Source organism: Aptenodytes patagonicus, chromosome 5 (assembly GCF_965638725.1).
Source record: "Aptenodytes patagonicus chromosome 5, bAptPat1.pri.cur, whole genome shotgun sequence".
Lineage (NCBI taxonomy): Eukaryota > Metazoa > Chordata > Aves > Sphenisciformes > Spheniscidae > Aptenodytes > Aptenodytes patagonicus.
Window position 1 is genome coordinate 78,509,145 of NC_134953.1, and position 15,586 is coordinate 78,524,730.

Here is a 15,586-nt window from a genome sequence, read left to right on the forward strand (position 1 = left end):
CTTAAAAAAACCCTAACTACAGATATCTGTGAATTTCAAGCTTTATTTGCTTTAGTTCTTTGGTGTTGACTGCTGCCAAACATTACTATCCTGTCAGTCTGCAATGCAATGTGGGCCCTGTTGTTTGCCCTATCTGTTTGTTGAAAAGTTACTGAGTATACTTATTGGCTATGTGTCTGAGGGAATTAGGCTTTTAAACATTCTCCCAATTTCGGATAAAAAATTTCTTGCACTTTATCAAGTAGAAGTTCGGTTTCACACATGCTTGAGATCCTGTCATCTTTTTACTGTGTATATTTGCATGCTACCAAGGAGAATGTTTTTATGGACAGAAATATCTAAGTCTAAACTAATTATTAGACTCCAAAATATATTTGAGAAGAAAAATGTCACATTATTACTTGGCTACATCTGTAGAAGGACTTTTTCAGGTTATGATCAGAGTTCAAAGTAATCTTCCTTGGGATGGATGACTAAACATTTGTACTATGGTGAAAGGATGTTTAGAAGTGTCTTCTAACAGGATAGAAATATTCAAATGACCATGGTCCTGACTTACATCATTAAGCAAGGTATACTCGATGGCTTTCTTTCCCACTCTCAAACTTTTAAACTTGAATTCCCCCCCCCCACTTTGTTGTTTATAATCAAAACCTCTTGATTTACAACTGACTCCAAACTTTGTTAAATGCCAAATTTAGCATAAGCAGAAAGATACATTGATAAATGTCTGAGTAAGCAATAATGTTGTATATGCCTGTGGAGGTAAAACACTTTGGGGGCTTTTGAAATAAGAAAATAGGCAAATAGTTTTTGGGGTTCTTTTTGTCTGGATCTTGATTAGATGGAAATTTAACTTCACTTTTTTTTTTTGGTATTTTACTTGAACGGTAATTTCTAGTACTTAAATTAGTTCATTCCTGCACATTAGAGTGATTTAATTGTAAAACATGTTCCATAGACCCATTTGAATATAAAAACCACACAAAATGTATAGTCAGTTAGTTTGAACACATTATGGATACTTGCACATCATTATTAGTTCTGCAGCATGTCTGCATCAAAAGCTTGAGTTGTCTCACAGTAAATCCTCTAATGCTGCTAATTCTAACAGCTCATGAGCCCTCAGCTTACAGTGGTTCTGTCTGTTGGTAGTTACTGCCTTCTAGCTGAGACCACTGTGTAAAAATGGCAATGCTTCCCCTCTGTTCCTGTTGTCAAGTCAGACAGCTCACTTTCAGTGTTAAGCAGTTAAGCCAAGGTGTTTGGTTTTCACACTGGAATGGATAACAGATTGCTTGCACAGTAGAGAACGGTGGGCATCAGTTTTTGATGTTAAGGTCTCTGTTAGTCTCTAATGAAAGCCAGCATCTATGGCCTGACTTTAAAAGTAAAGTAGATGCATGCGCTAATGTTAAATATAGATGCACCTTTGGCACGTTAGCAGGAGTATCATAGATAAACTTGCAAACCCTGTCTGGTAACTGGGTAGATGTGCCCTTTTTGGACTGCTATTTCTTTCAGGGTGTTCAAACACCCTCAAATAAGTGTTCGCTGGCATGTACTTTTCACCAGGAGATAGAAAAAGGAGTTGTTTTTTCCTTTTCTGAGTTTTCAATGGCTGTAATAAATCATATGAAGTAATACAATAAACTGAAATAAATTATACTTTCTTTATCTTTCAGAAGAGGCTACTATTGTCTAATTGCAATTTAACACTTGGGTAAATCCTGCTTCCAAGCACTTAACTAATTGCACCAAACACCACCTTTTCTCAGCTTTATAAAGGGGAGAAAAAAAAAAGAAGTCTTGGGCAGTGGGCATCACTACTAAATATTAAGTTTGTGTTTAATTTATATAACAATGAATTAGTCCTTTGAAAAACGTGAAACTATTTTCTTAAATAATAATGTAATGAATTTTAGAAATCGTTTTCTGTAATTCCTTAATATTGCCATATTTTTATGCTTGTGTGTATTTTCTTCCTAGCTGTAACAAATGTAATCACAAGTGATGTTTTGGGCAAATTTTTTTCTGCAGAATTAGATTTCTTTTGGTGTTACATTGTGAATCATTGGAGCTTACCTTCTGATCAGAAAACATCATTCTGTTCCATACCAGAATTAGTGGAAGGCGTGTTGACTTTTTTTTTTTTGCATGATAACACCTTAGACTTAACTGATACATTGTCTTTTTAGAACTAATTGTATTTACTCATGGAAGTCCTTTATAGTAAATCATGGTTCTTGCTAGATGAATAGAGTAAGCTAGTTTTGCGTAAAAATATTTTTTTTTGGAAGTAGTATATGTATTTTAAAAAAAAAAAAAGGGGGGGGGGGGAGATCTGGTTGGCCTAGAACAGCCTTTAACAGCCTGAGCTTATTATTGCTTTTTGTAACTTTAAAATAAGTATGGTGGTTTTAGTTGTAGGTGGCATTTAAACAATGAAGATCTTGACTTCCACAAATGGTTTGACCTTATAAACATGGAATTTTGCCATGTTTATAATGGTCTTGAGATGTAATGTAAGAGGGTGTTCAGAAGAGCTGTTCACTCTATAGATCGAGAGACTACACTCTTTTTCTTTTCCTTTGACATTTTTGTTTGAACTTCTTTGAACTAAGCAAACTTGGGTTTTAAGTGTTAATTGTTCTGCTATAACTTTGGACACGTTAATGGCTCTTTCTTCCTGTTTCCAGTATAATAATTTGTTTTCCCTTGTGTGAAGTACTACTACTATTTTCTCTGCTTTTCTAAAACAATGGATTAATGACATGTTCTATGAAAAATTATTTAAAAAACACCTTGTAAAACCTAAGTAATAATTTTTTTGGGTTCTTATGCACTCTGTGCTTTTTTTTGCATTTAGTTTTTCAATTGCAGAGATTCATTCAAAAGAATATGTGAAAATGATTTTCAGTTTAAACTGTGTTTAAGACGGTTCCAAAAATGGAAAGAAATTAACTCTTGAGGATTTTATCTTCATTGTCATAGTTCCAAAATCAAAATTCTCTCTGCTATACATGTATTTACTCATACTGCTGCATGCACACTACTGTCTGTATTAGAATATTACACCCATTTTCTAGTGAAGGCTCTTTACCTTCTCTGAGTTAATTCTTACTGTTCAGCATATCTTCTGGTGCCTGTTGATGCTACGGGGGATTTTTTAGAAAATAGACACAGTGTAGTGTTTGATCTGAACTAGTGTTCCACTTGCATGCACCAGACAGTGCGCTTATCTTCCTGTGTAAGACTCGGTGGCATTGTTTCCCACCACTCCGCTTCTTATTATGTACACAACAGTGTCACAGCTAATCCTTTCTTAAAAGCCCATTTAGCTACATTTTTCATTAATTATTTCTTGGGTGGTGTGTGTGTATCATCTGATAGGGTGTCATGGTTTAACCCGGCAGGCAGCTAAACACCACACAGCTGTTTGCTCAATTTCCCCCCACCCGCCCCCCCTCCGGCCAAGAGGGATGGGGGGGGAGGAGTAAAATTTGTGGGTTGAGATAAAGACAGTTTAATAGGACAGAAAAGAAAGGGAAAATAATAATGATGATGATAAAAGAATATACAAAATAAGTGATACTGATGCGTAATGCAATTGCTTGCCACCCGCCAACTGATGCCCTGCCAGTCCCTGAGCAGTGGTTGCTGCCCCCCCAGCCAACTCCCCCCAGTTTCTATACTGAGCGTGACGTCATGTGGTACGGAATAGCCCTTTGGCCAGTTGGGGTCGGCTGTCCTGGCTGTGCCCCCTCCCAGCTTCTCGCTGGCAGGGCATGAGAAGCTGAAAAGTCCTTGACTAGTGTAAGCACTGCTCAGCAACACCTAAAACGTTGGTGTGTTATCAACATTGTTCTCACCCTAAATCCAAAACACAGCACTGTACCAGCTACTAGGAAGGAAATTAACTCTATCCCAGCTGGAACCAGGACATAGGGTTAAGAATATTAAAAAATAAACAACTTAGGCCATCTTAAATCTTGGTTTGGGATGTATGTTTGGCTTTCAACACACAAAGAGTATTTCATGTCCATTATTTGATGTATTTCCTGCAACAAAAATGTGAAAATTTTTTTTTAGTGTTTTAGAATTGGTGGTACTATTGCATATTTTTATGTAACTAAGTTTCTCTGCAGTCTCTGCAACTGTAGTTGTTGCAAAACAAATGACTATCAGTAATGCACACCTCTGCATAAGACATGATTTTCTATTGGCATGGAAAACTTTAGTTGAAACGTGAACTAAGTATACGTGCCGTAGTACCTTAACTTCTTGGTATTAAGACGTTTGCACAAAACAACTAAGTGTTCAGCTTTTGTACTTACTCCCCCCCCCCCTTTCTTGAATAAGCTGCTAACAGTGAATGGCTCAGGATGCATCCAGAATGTGCCTACAACCTTGTAAATTCTCCTCACCTGAAGCCGGCTTGGGTCTTGGATAGAGCTCTGTGGCACTTGACCTGTATGGTTGCTGATGGAAAATATACTGCTAAAGGGGTCCCTCCCTTGATTGAAAATGATCATCACCTGAATGTAAGTGAATGAGAACTAAGTATAAGCTAATGAACACTATAAATAGCTGAATAAACCTTTAATATTTCTAAGGTTGTGGAAATGCACAAAAAATGGTGTATATTTTGTAGATTAATTAAGGAAACCCTTTACTCCCCAGTATTTTTTTCTGAACAATTCACATGAGCACTTAGCTTTTCTTAATTATATTAATCATTGACATTATTAACCAACAAAACTCTTATTTTTACAGTGTATCCGTAAAATAATTTGGGAAGATGTATATCCAAAAATTAAACTATGGGAATTTTTCCAAGTGGATGTTAACAAAGCTGTGCAGCAATTTAAAACCCTTCTAACTCAAGGTAAAGGAAGGGTATGTTGCTAAAGCATGTGGATTATATATTTCTAGTTCAAGAAACTTATAGGTAAACTTAATAATAAGCTGGAAAACAAAATAATCCCAATTTTTGCTATGTGAGAAATCTACCACGCTGATTTAAGCATACAAGAATGCTTTGAGTGCTAGTAAATCTTTGAAGACTTCGCACGCCTTCAAAGCCTTTATCTACCTGTGTCTTGCTTATGCTAGAATTATAAAAGTTGTATGTCTTTTTAAATGTAATTCCTATTTTTACTTTATGAATACTCTTTTCTATCTTGTTCTTAGGCAAAATGAGCACTAAATCTGATCCAAATCAACATCTTCACATAGTTCAGGACCCTGATTATAGACGATTTGGCTGTACTGTAGATATGAATATAGCATTGGCAACCTTCATACCACACAGGTATTGTATTATTGATTATAAGTTAAAATCGCAAGTGAAGTTAAATTTGCAAAACCGAATAAATTAAATTATTTTTAGAGATGGGAAAAATTTAATTTTTCATTCCTTTCAGTTATGTATACTGCATGTTTTAAAAATAAATTATTCTAATTGTTCTCTGATTTTAATGTCTTCCTGGTAAGCAATGGACCAGCTGCAATAGAAGAATGTTGTAACTGGTTTCGCAAGAGGATTGAGGAACTGAATGCTGAACAATACAGACAAACTAATCACCATCAAGAGCAGGTCTTATAATTACTGTGTTTTAATGCTGAATTGTTTTAAATTGCAAATAAATGTAGGCATTTCAATAATGCATAATTTAATTATTTCTAGGCTGTCAATTGTCTTGTGGGGACTGTGGTTTATGAACGACTGGCTGGTGATGGTCCTAAGCTGGGTCCTATCAGTAGAAAATATCCTTTAGTTACCAGGTAATTTTTTTTGTTTTGTTTGGAAACTAGTAGAATCTATCCAGGGAAAGTGAATTCAAAGTTCATTAAAAGTGTTCATTTATATGTACAAGTATACATTTTCTTTCCCATGGACAAATGCCACTTAATGAATTGACTGTCTTTTTTAAGGAACAATGACAACTGTTTAATAAACAAATGTGATCAGACAGCATGAAACAATAGTCGGAGCACATCGAAGCCTTACATAGTGCAAATTGCTCGTGTAGGTGGAAGAGGGGTGGAAGTAGGAAAGCTTACACCTTTCAAGTTTGATGTACTTGATGCTACTTATGTATCTGAAGGGCTAGGGCTTTAATCTTACGCTACCAGCTGACACCAAGATAGTGGCAACACCTGTCCTTTCTTCTTCAAGACATGCTACAAAATAGAAAACTCCCCATCACTTATAGTCTAGCAGCTGCTGGGTTTTTTTTTTGTATCTGTTTTATCTACAAGCTAGTTCATAGCAGATATTTTAATTTCAAAGACAATGAATTTCAGCTTAGGTTACCTTTATATTTTTGTTTTCTTTTTTTAATTGCCTGTCTATTCTGTAGGTATTTTACTTATCCATTCAAAGAGCTGACTGTGGAGGAAGAAGAAATGATGATACATCAGCCAGATAAAGCTTGTTATTTCATGGCTCATAATGGCTGGGTTATGGGAGATGATCCTCTTCGAAACTTTGCAGAACCAGGTTTGTAAAAGAACTTTGAATCATCTTATAAACGTTTTGATATTCTAGCCAAAACAAAAAGGATCTTATTTAATTCATCTTTTTTCCAGATGTATTCCTATGAAGCTGCAGAATAGCAGACAGATACTCAGTTTATAGCACTTTTATTTCCTGTTCAGCATACAGATCAACTATAAGAACTGGGATTTGAGGTATAGTTTTGCAAGATTTGAGAGGGAAATTACCAGCTTTCTGCCACTGAGATGGGAACATCCTGCCTCCCCACTTCTATCATTGTCTTTGCTTACTTTGTTCCAACACCACTGCTTGTTGGCATTTCCATAAGACAATGACGGTGTGGCAGAAAACTAATGCAATAAAAAGGTGGATAGTATTTTACTGCGTTATTGAGCAAAAACTGGATCCTTGAAAGGTCCAGTGAGTGGCAGTCAGGCAGTCAAGAGGTGACCCAATTACTCCAAAATAAGTCTGCAGATTACTTGTGAGGGTAAGTAAGATAAGGTATGAATTCACCACGCACTAAAATATTGTATTCTAACTCCTTTGGGGACAGCATTGATATCCAATAAAAGCAAGACAGAACTCTTGTTTTCAGAGTAGTCATTCACTCTGTAAACTGAATCAAACAAAGGCCAGTTTAATTCTAATTAAAAACATCTATCTACGAGTTTGTTGAGTCTGCTTTAAAAGCTAATCTGATTGATACTCCAGAGTGATCAGAAGTTAGCAAACACCTCATTTCTGCAAAATAATCTACAGCCCTTCCAATGCTTTTTATTTACTTTTTTATCCTTTGCAAGGATGAAGGTAATATGTGTTTCAAGGGTGTTTTTGTTGAGTTGCCTTTCAGCTAATTGCCCTTTCTTCTGGGAAGACTGTTGTATTTTTTCCTTCAGTCACTGGCATTAGTTAGCATACCTAACTTCGGCTATTGAGTTCTCTGTTAATTCGTCTGTAACTTTGAGTGCTTTATACTTGTGTTATACCTTTGTTTTATGCTACACATTATTTCAACTGAGAATACAGTGTGAAAAGATGATACATAGGGGCACAAATATAGGAATTGCAAAACAAACGCAGCTAGTTCTGTAAATGGCCCTTAAAAAAAATCATGGTGTACATCCAAAAAAAGTGAATTTTTCTGTCCATGTTGCTGTGTTGCCATTAGTGAAGATAAAAGGTAGGCTGTGCTTAAGTGAATGTTTTTGGAAGTAGTGGTGACTTACAATCCCTTCTCTTTACTTACTAGCTGCTTACTCTCGTGCGTCTTTCATTGTGTAGGCCCAATCACTTTGGTGTCCATAATGCGAGCCTTAGGGAATTAGTCTGGCTGAAAAATAATCTCTTTGCTAAGGCAGGATTACTTTTCAGCTGAACAAGTTTCCTGATCTAATTCAAGATTCAACCACTAAAATAACTGTGGTGATGCATCAGTATAGCTGGTCTAGGAGTAGCAGAAAGCAATGGAGTAGCTCTGTCTTACCCATCCTGAGTGGTGCTGACCCTGTTCATGCTTTGATCACGTTTAGATAAGATGAATATAAACAGACCTTCAGAAGACTGATGGCTGGAAGATAATTGTATTTCTCTTATGTGGGATCTGATTATTGACAATTCCATGATTGTGCCTGGATATTATATGTTGCAAATAGTGTAGGGTGCTGGTGGTTTTGTTTGTTTGTTTTTTAAATGATATACTGCCATTGTCAAATATGTGATTTATATAGGAGAGAAGTCACTTTTTTTTTATATGGACTGATTTTTTAAGTCTTTGTCACAGTTAAACCTCTGTCAGTATATTCTGTGCAGTAAGTATATTACAGGTGAACTCAGATTTAAATTTTTTTTTTTATTGATTGCATCAAAAAGAAGGCAAAAAATAGTATATGAAACTAGACTAGATGGAGGATAAGTATTTTTATACACACAAAAATTATTTAGGGACTTTGTCCATTTAAGTGACCTACCTGCCTAAGTACTTCTGGAAATTTTGACTTACATCATCACAGTCTGCTGTTAACAGAACATAAAATTTTAAATTGTGGCTGTGGCAGTTTATGGTAACACAGTGAGATGCTTTTTTTTAATTTGGCCAGTATAAACAACCGAACTACTGATTTTGTTCATCTGTTTGCTGCTTTTTTCTTTTTTTCCTCAAGTACAGTTTTTATACTAATTTGAAGTATTAAAAGGAATTTGATTTCAATCTGAAGAATTATTTCAGTATCACTATAGAAGTTAAATATTCTCTTGGAGTAGTCTGAAATTATACATCAGTGTAGGGTGTGTAGATTTTGAGTTGATATGATTATTGTTAGAATTTTTACTCTTCATCAGTGTTCTCCTTCTCTTCAGCAGTAGAAAATTAAATACCACATTTTCATTTTGGCGCACATTCTATACTATAGATATATATACACTATAGTGAATTTATTTCCCTTACAGGCTCAAATGTTTACTTGAGAAGAGAGCTTATTTGTTGGGGAGACAGTGTGAAACTGCGTTATGGTAATAAACCTGAAGACTGCCCATACCTCTGGGCGCATATGAAAAAATACACTGAAATCACTGCCACATATTTCCATGGTGTTCGTCTTGACAACTGTCACTCAACACCTATTCATGTAGCTGAGGTACGTGAAATTAAGCATATTTATTATAAAGCGGCTTCTGTCTGTGAAATACGTCCTGCGCTGTTGCTACAAAATCTGCAGGATCTCTGCATGGCAGAGTACAGGTGTGAATGAATCTTCCTCACAGCATAAGCAAGGTTTCTTGACTGGTGATGTTTAGATACAGTTTCAGCTACTTTAAACAGTTACTAGAGTGGTGTAGCTATTGTATCTTTTAATTCTCCACTTTAGCTGAAATATTGCAGATGTGGGTGGGCCTGGCTAACTTTTCCCTTACGTAGCTATGGCCTTAGTGCAATGGCTGCCAGTATCAAGCATGGCAGTTTTAGCTGGGGTGATTGCCAAGACTTGGTTAAAAGTCTTAGTTTTTCTTTGCCATATGTATTTTGCTATTGCTGAATTAAACAGGAAGTGTTTTATGTCCCAGAATTTAAAAGTTGGTAAAGAACACCTGCAGAAAGTTTAGTCGGGCAGGCTTATTGCTAAGATTGGTGCTTATTGTTTACCACAGAGCTGACTATATCCAGAAATTGCACTTACCTAGTAAATTAGCTTTAAATAGCTTTGAGTAGTTCAGCTTGTTAGTGTTTAGCCTTAGCTTGGTTACAGAGCTTACCTAAATCTATGAAGACCTCTCTAAAACAAGTTGATTTGCCCACACAAAAGTTGTAAGTGGCTCTTAAATGCAGCCATTTCAAAACTTATGTCATTCTTTCATTTATCGTTACTATTTTTGGAGTGGTAACTCTGAAGGCTTAAACTGAAGTCCTCCTCAGATTTCTTACCTTAACAGGTATCTCTTTAATCCAACCTTTTGTTCTTGCATTTTGAGTTAAGATTTTGTTTAAAAACAAAGTTGTAATTAGCTTAAAGTCTTCAGAGAATTTCCTAGAATTACTCAGTCCATAAATAATCTCTGTAAAATACAAACATGGTTTTTATGAATGTTACCTGTTGTTAATATTTTTTTAATGAACTGCATATATGAACGACTCATTTATGTTTGGTTAACATTTATGTTAATGGTTGCATATACATAGCTGACAATGGATGTCTTGCATTAAAAATGTGTTATGATCTATAGGAGATGCTAGCAACAGCCAGATCAGTCAGACCTAATCTTTATGTGATAGCTGAACTCTTCACGGGCAGTGAGTACATTGACAATGTTTTTGTCAACCGCCTGGGAATTACCAGCCTGATTAGAGGTACAATAAGCAGTTGAAAATTATGTAGGATTGTTGTGTATGGTTTGGAGTTTTTAATGTGAAACTAACATTGGTATGCTTTTATATTTTTCTTACATATACATGTTCTTTGCTTATGCAATTACCTTTTCTTCTTCATGTTCTATTTAACTTCTCCTGTGTTGTATGCTAATTCTTAATTTTGCTTGCGTTTGTGTGTCCTTCTGTGTAACAACTTTTTTTGTTCCTTAATCTTGGCTTTCTATTTTTCTGCTGCATGGCATTTTCCTATTGTCCAATCCCTGCCTAGCTTTGAAACTTGTCCTTTTTTTTGTATCTACCTTTCCCCTTTCTGTGGCTTTTTTGGCTGTGCTTTTTGCAGTACATGCTGGACACAGCTAGAAAATTGCAAGCCGATTTGTATGTAGTGGCTGAACTGTTCACAGGAAATGAGGAGCTGGACAATATCTTTGTGAATAGGCTGGGCATTACCTCCTTAATAAGAGGTAGGCTTGCTGTGTGTGTGATCTCTTTCCAATGAGAGATTATAGATTATGTGCTTTTTTCTGAGGAAAAGGTTTCTTCTGGATTATGCACTTTTAACTTCATACTCCATGTAATCAGAAGTACAGTTTTTGTATTGTGACTTTTTTGATACTCAGCAAAAAATACAGTACTAGCTGTAAAATAAAAGAAGACATCCTGCATTAGTTTACAGAAGGTTAAATATTTCACTCTTATTCTAGCGAGAGAAAAGGAAGTTGTAGCACAGTTCTGCTATGCAAGTGCTGCATCACGTCTGATTTTTGTTGCGTGAGTTTAAAGCCTATGAGAAACAGTTTGAGAGCTCTGCTTTTTTTTCTCCCATTTTTCCCTTACCTTTCTCTACCTTAATATATTAAGGTAAATAGAATACTCCAAGGTTGTGTATCCACATTGGAGAATATAGTTTTAATGTGATTTTTTTTAAATGATTGAACACACTGAAATAACAACTGTAAAATGCTGCGTTGACATCTTTGTGCATGCTGTACTCTATGGTAGTTATGCAAGCACTTACCTATTTTGTTCTTTAGAGGCAATGACTGCTTATAATAGCCATGAAGAGGGAAGGTTGGTTTATCGTTTTGGAGGTGAACCTGTTGGCTCTTTTGTTCAGCCACGTTTGAGGCCTTTGACGCCAGCTATTGCTCATGCACTGTTTATGGATATTACACATGATAATGAATGTCCAATTCAGGTGAGCACCTAAACCGAAAACCAAAGTTTACATTTAATGTTTTCTGCATTGGTATTTCTGAACCATGGGAGGGCTTGGTGCAATCTGGATATTTTTCCTGAGTGATATTTAGGAAAAATGTGTTTCAGAGCTTCAAGTTTTCATGCAGAGAATAAAATTCTGTAACAACTCCTTCTGACATTCAAGATTTTGTCTTTCAAGAGAAAAAGTATATAAAGCTACTTAATGAGCTGTTTTGATTCTTTCATTCCAGCTACTATGAGTGGATTGTTAACCTGTTCTCCTAAGCTCCTGTTTTACAGGAGAGAATGAAAGAGAATGGTGGGGAATTGGAGTGCTTATTTTTGAGGGTTTCTCTTAAGTTGCTTTTGTTAGTGCGTTTGTAGTAATTCCTTTCAATAATTCTGTTGTGATTGAGAAAATGATGATCATGTGATTAGCAATTCCTCTGTTAAACTGAGTATGTCTTCTGTATGCTGAATTGGGAGGGATGAATTATGTCTTTGTTTCACTATTTATTACCTATTTATTTTTTAACATAGCACCGATCTGCATATGATGCTCTTCCTAGCGCAATGATTGTTTCCATGGCATGCTGTGCTACAGGAAGCACCAAAGGCTATGATGAACTAGTACCACACCAGGTATGTGTCTATAGTTTAACTCCTAAGTTACTTTTAAAAATGTAAACTTTATTCTTGTCTTAAGACATATATTTTAACATTGTTTATTTGAAATTCCAAGCAGTTTACTAGCTGGCATTACTTTGGATTGTCCAATTTCATATGAAACTTGAATTGATTATATAGTTGAGATCTCCAGCTGGTTTGTTGGTTGTTTGGTTTTTTTTAGAGTAGTTGATACTTGCTTAAATCTTAATTTCTTTACAGATCTCTGTAGTATCTGAAGAGAGGTTTTATGCAAAATGGAATCCAGCAGGACACCTGACTTCTGGTGAAGTTAATTTCCAAACAGGAATTCTAGCAGGAAGGCTGGCCATGAACAGGCTGCATCAGGAGCTGGCGGCTAAGGGCTTTAATCAGGCAAGAAGTGAGGGTAACATTGCGATTTCTCCGTAATTATGTTCTGAGTGAGCACAGTTGCAATGGTATGTCTTTTCTAGGTGTACGTAGATCAAGTTGATGAAGATATAGTGGCAGTGACAAGACATTGTCCTAACACACACCAGTCTGTTGTGGCTGTAAGTCGAACTGCTTTCAGGGATCCTAAAACTTCCTTCTACAGTAAAGAAGTACCTGAAATGTGTATCCCAGGTAATCAGATTTGTTTTCAAGAGATGGCAGGTGTACAAAAAATTCAAGTTATTCTAATTTCATACTTTTTAACTTGAAACACATGAAATCAATATCATAATTTTCAGTATATAACACTCGTTTTATATGTGCTAACGTGCATGCACCAAAAGTGGTTAAAGAAACAATAACAAACTTACCTTGCTTAAGGTTTTCAGAGGCATTCATATCGAGTATACTTCCTGCTATAAGCTCGCCATGAGGGTGTGGTTTTATTTACTGTCTTGTTTGTGAACTGGTAAGAAGTAGTTAACAGCAAGATGGTTAATTGTACAGAGTTGGGGGGGGATTACTATTTACTAAGTGTTATACTGGGGAAAAAGGCTAAAATCTTATCATATTTGTTGATGTCATTACTATTCATCTTTCTTATATACGACTACTTTTGTGGTTTTAAAATACATCTTAATAAGAAACAACATTGTAATGCATAAGTTAATATAAAGACAATATATAGGTAATACATACATAATATTAATTAAATATGCAAAGTATTTACTATACTTAATAGTAGCAAAGTATAACGAGTTCTACGCATTACCTGGCCGTACTTCTGAAGAGAAGCTTTCCAAACTGGCTTTTTAAGCATACTCAATTCTTTGAGTGTGTGTGTGCCTGTTTTAAAGTCAGTCACATATGTTAAGACATTTACAAGTGGCTGCAAGACTTGTATACCTTAGTTTGTAGATTACCGAAAGGATAGAGAAAATTAGAATATTTGAATATTTATATAAGTTGTTACACTTTTAAGATAAAACATCTGTAGCTGCAGTTTGGAAACCAATCTAATATAGTCTCCTAAAAGATAATAAGGTAGCTAACAGAACTGGTGATCAGTAAAAGACAGGTTGTAACTCACTAACTGTTGACTGATTTTTATGGTTAATTTATTATAAAATAACAAAATTGCAGTTTTAAATACAATACAGCCAATGAACGTGTAATGAATGTTTATAGGATGTTTAAAACACTTCCCTATATGTTTTGTCACATTTGGTTGTTCTGTAGCTGTAAAACTGAGACTTGTATTTTGAATATTTAGGTTTTTAGTTTTGGGTTTTGCTTCGTGTTTTCAAAAGAATCACTTTTACTTTAAAGTATCATAACAGCTACAACATGATTTAACTTTTCTTAGGAAAAATAGAAGAAGTAGTACTTGAGGCTAGGACTATTGAGAGAAATGCTAGTCCTTACAAAAAAGATGAACATTTTGTAAATGGATTGCCTAATTTCACAATGGAACTCAGAGAGCATATCCAGGTAATTAGCCTCCTTCACCCATTGAATATTTTGTAATTTGTGCTATTTTATATTAGAAAAAAGACATTGAATTTCAGTTACAAATGTGTTTTTCTTTTCTAAGATTAAAGACAGTAAAATTATAAAGCAAGCTGGAACTGCCATAAAAGGGCCAAATGAATTTGTTCAAGAAATAGAATTTGAAAAATTAACACCAGGAAGTGTAATAGTATTCAGGTACGTTATTACAATTGCCAAATGGCTGTGTTAGTTAAAATAGAATGATAGGATTCTTTGTTTTGAAACTCGGGAATAGTTATTTTAAGTGCTATATTTCTACAAGTTATACATTCATATTTACAGAGTTAGTCTTGACCCAAAGGCACAAGAGGCTGTTGGTGTACTCCGCAATCATTTGATCCAGTTCAGCCCTCGTTTTAAATCTGGAAGTCTTCCTGATGATCACTCAGCACCTATATTAAAAACATTATTTTCTTCGTGAGTATTCTTTAAGTTTCTGAAGTAGAACCGAGAGAGCTACAGTGGGAGCGAAGAAGAGTCTGTAAACTTAAAGTGAGGATTTTTTGTTTTGTTTTGTTCTGTTACTACGGATGGATTTGGATTGTCAGAGTGCAATAAAAACTCTGAAATATTCTTTTTATATGTATAATACTAAGCAGGGTTTATACTTAAAAACTTCCCAGGCTCTTTTGCTCACGTTCTGTGTAATTGTTGCTTAAAGTAGACTTACTAACATGGAGTGCTTGTCAGTATTGGGGTATGATTGTTTGGGGTTTGTACTTAATACTGTGTTTCTAAATAAATACCGAAACATCTGAGCAGAACATCTCAGAACATCTGAAAAACCAAGCTCTTAATTTCCAAGATTAAGTGGTGGGAGAGTTGTATATATTATTTTGATGTAAGTTCAAAACTAGAATTGTTTGTGAAAACCCTTCTCTGTTTCCCTACTAATGCTGCTTTTGGGTTTGGAATTTTTTTTTTTCTCCACTGTTTTTTCAGTATTGCATCTAAACTAACTTTGGCTGACCTAAATCAAGTACTGTATAGGTGTGAGGCAGAAGAACAAGAAGATGGTGGAGGTTGTTACAATATACCAAACTGGTCACCGCTGAAGTATGCAGGCCTCCAAGGTAATAGTTTCAGCATTCTTTTTTTCTGTCAAGAAAAAAAGTAAAATAGAGCTGCTCAATCTAGATCATACTTTAATGCTATTTTATGGCTGGTGCCATTGTTTGGATAAAAAACAGTAAGGTTTTTTTCTGCTTGACCATGCTACTTATCAGTGTTGTACCCAGCAAATCACATACTAAAACAAGAACCCTCTCTCTCGATACTCTGGGCTGCAGAATTAAGTTCCAATATGTGTTTTAACACCAATGCCCTTGCTTTTAAAATAAAAAGAAAATACATATACCTCCAGTGAAAAGTCACATTAATTAAACCCT

General features: G+C 35.4%; 1 protein-coding gene across 4 annotated transcripts in view; it reads left to right on the forward strand.

The window, feature by feature from the left end:
- Nucleotides 1–15,586, forward strand: part of AGL (amylo-alpha-1,6-glucosidase and 4-alpha-glucanotransferase) — a 43,035-nt gene that overhangs the window by 6,695 nt on the left and 20,754 nt on the right. For 3 of the 4 annotated variants that reach the window (XM_076337828.1, XM_076337827.1, XM_076337826.1), the window contains exons 6-21: nt 4,363–4,544; nt 4,777–4,888; nt 5,194–5,314; nt 5,497–5,599; nt 5,690–5,787; nt 6,366–6,505; nt 8,951–9,138; nt 10,708–10,831; nt 11,402–11,565; nt 12,108–12,209; nt 12,456–12,608; nt 12,689–12,839; nt 14,014–14,138; nt 14,242–14,354; nt 14,481–14,615; nt 15,141–15,271. In XM_076337828.1, coding sequence (XP_076193943.1) covers nt 4,363–4,544; nt 4,777–4,888; nt 5,194–5,314; nt 5,497–5,599; nt 5,690–5,787; nt 6,366–6,505; nt 8,951–9,138; nt 10,708–10,831; nt 11,402–11,565; nt 12,108–12,209; nt 12,456–12,608; nt 12,689–12,839; nt 14,014–14,138; nt 14,242–14,354; nt 14,481–14,615; nt 15,141–15,271 — 2,142 coding nt within the window. Of the gene's footprint in view, nt 1–4,362; nt 4,545–4,776; nt 4,889–5,193; nt 5,315–5,496; nt 5,600–5,689; nt 5,788–6,365; nt 6,506–8,950; nt 9,139–10,222; nt 10,347–10,707; nt 10,832–11,401; nt 11,566–12,107; nt 12,210–12,455; nt 12,609–12,688; nt 12,840–14,013; nt 14,139–14,241; nt 14,355–14,480; nt 14,616–15,140; nt 15,272–15,586 lie in introns of all 4 variants that reach the window. The other variant, XM_076337829.1, reaches the window with a different exon arrangement.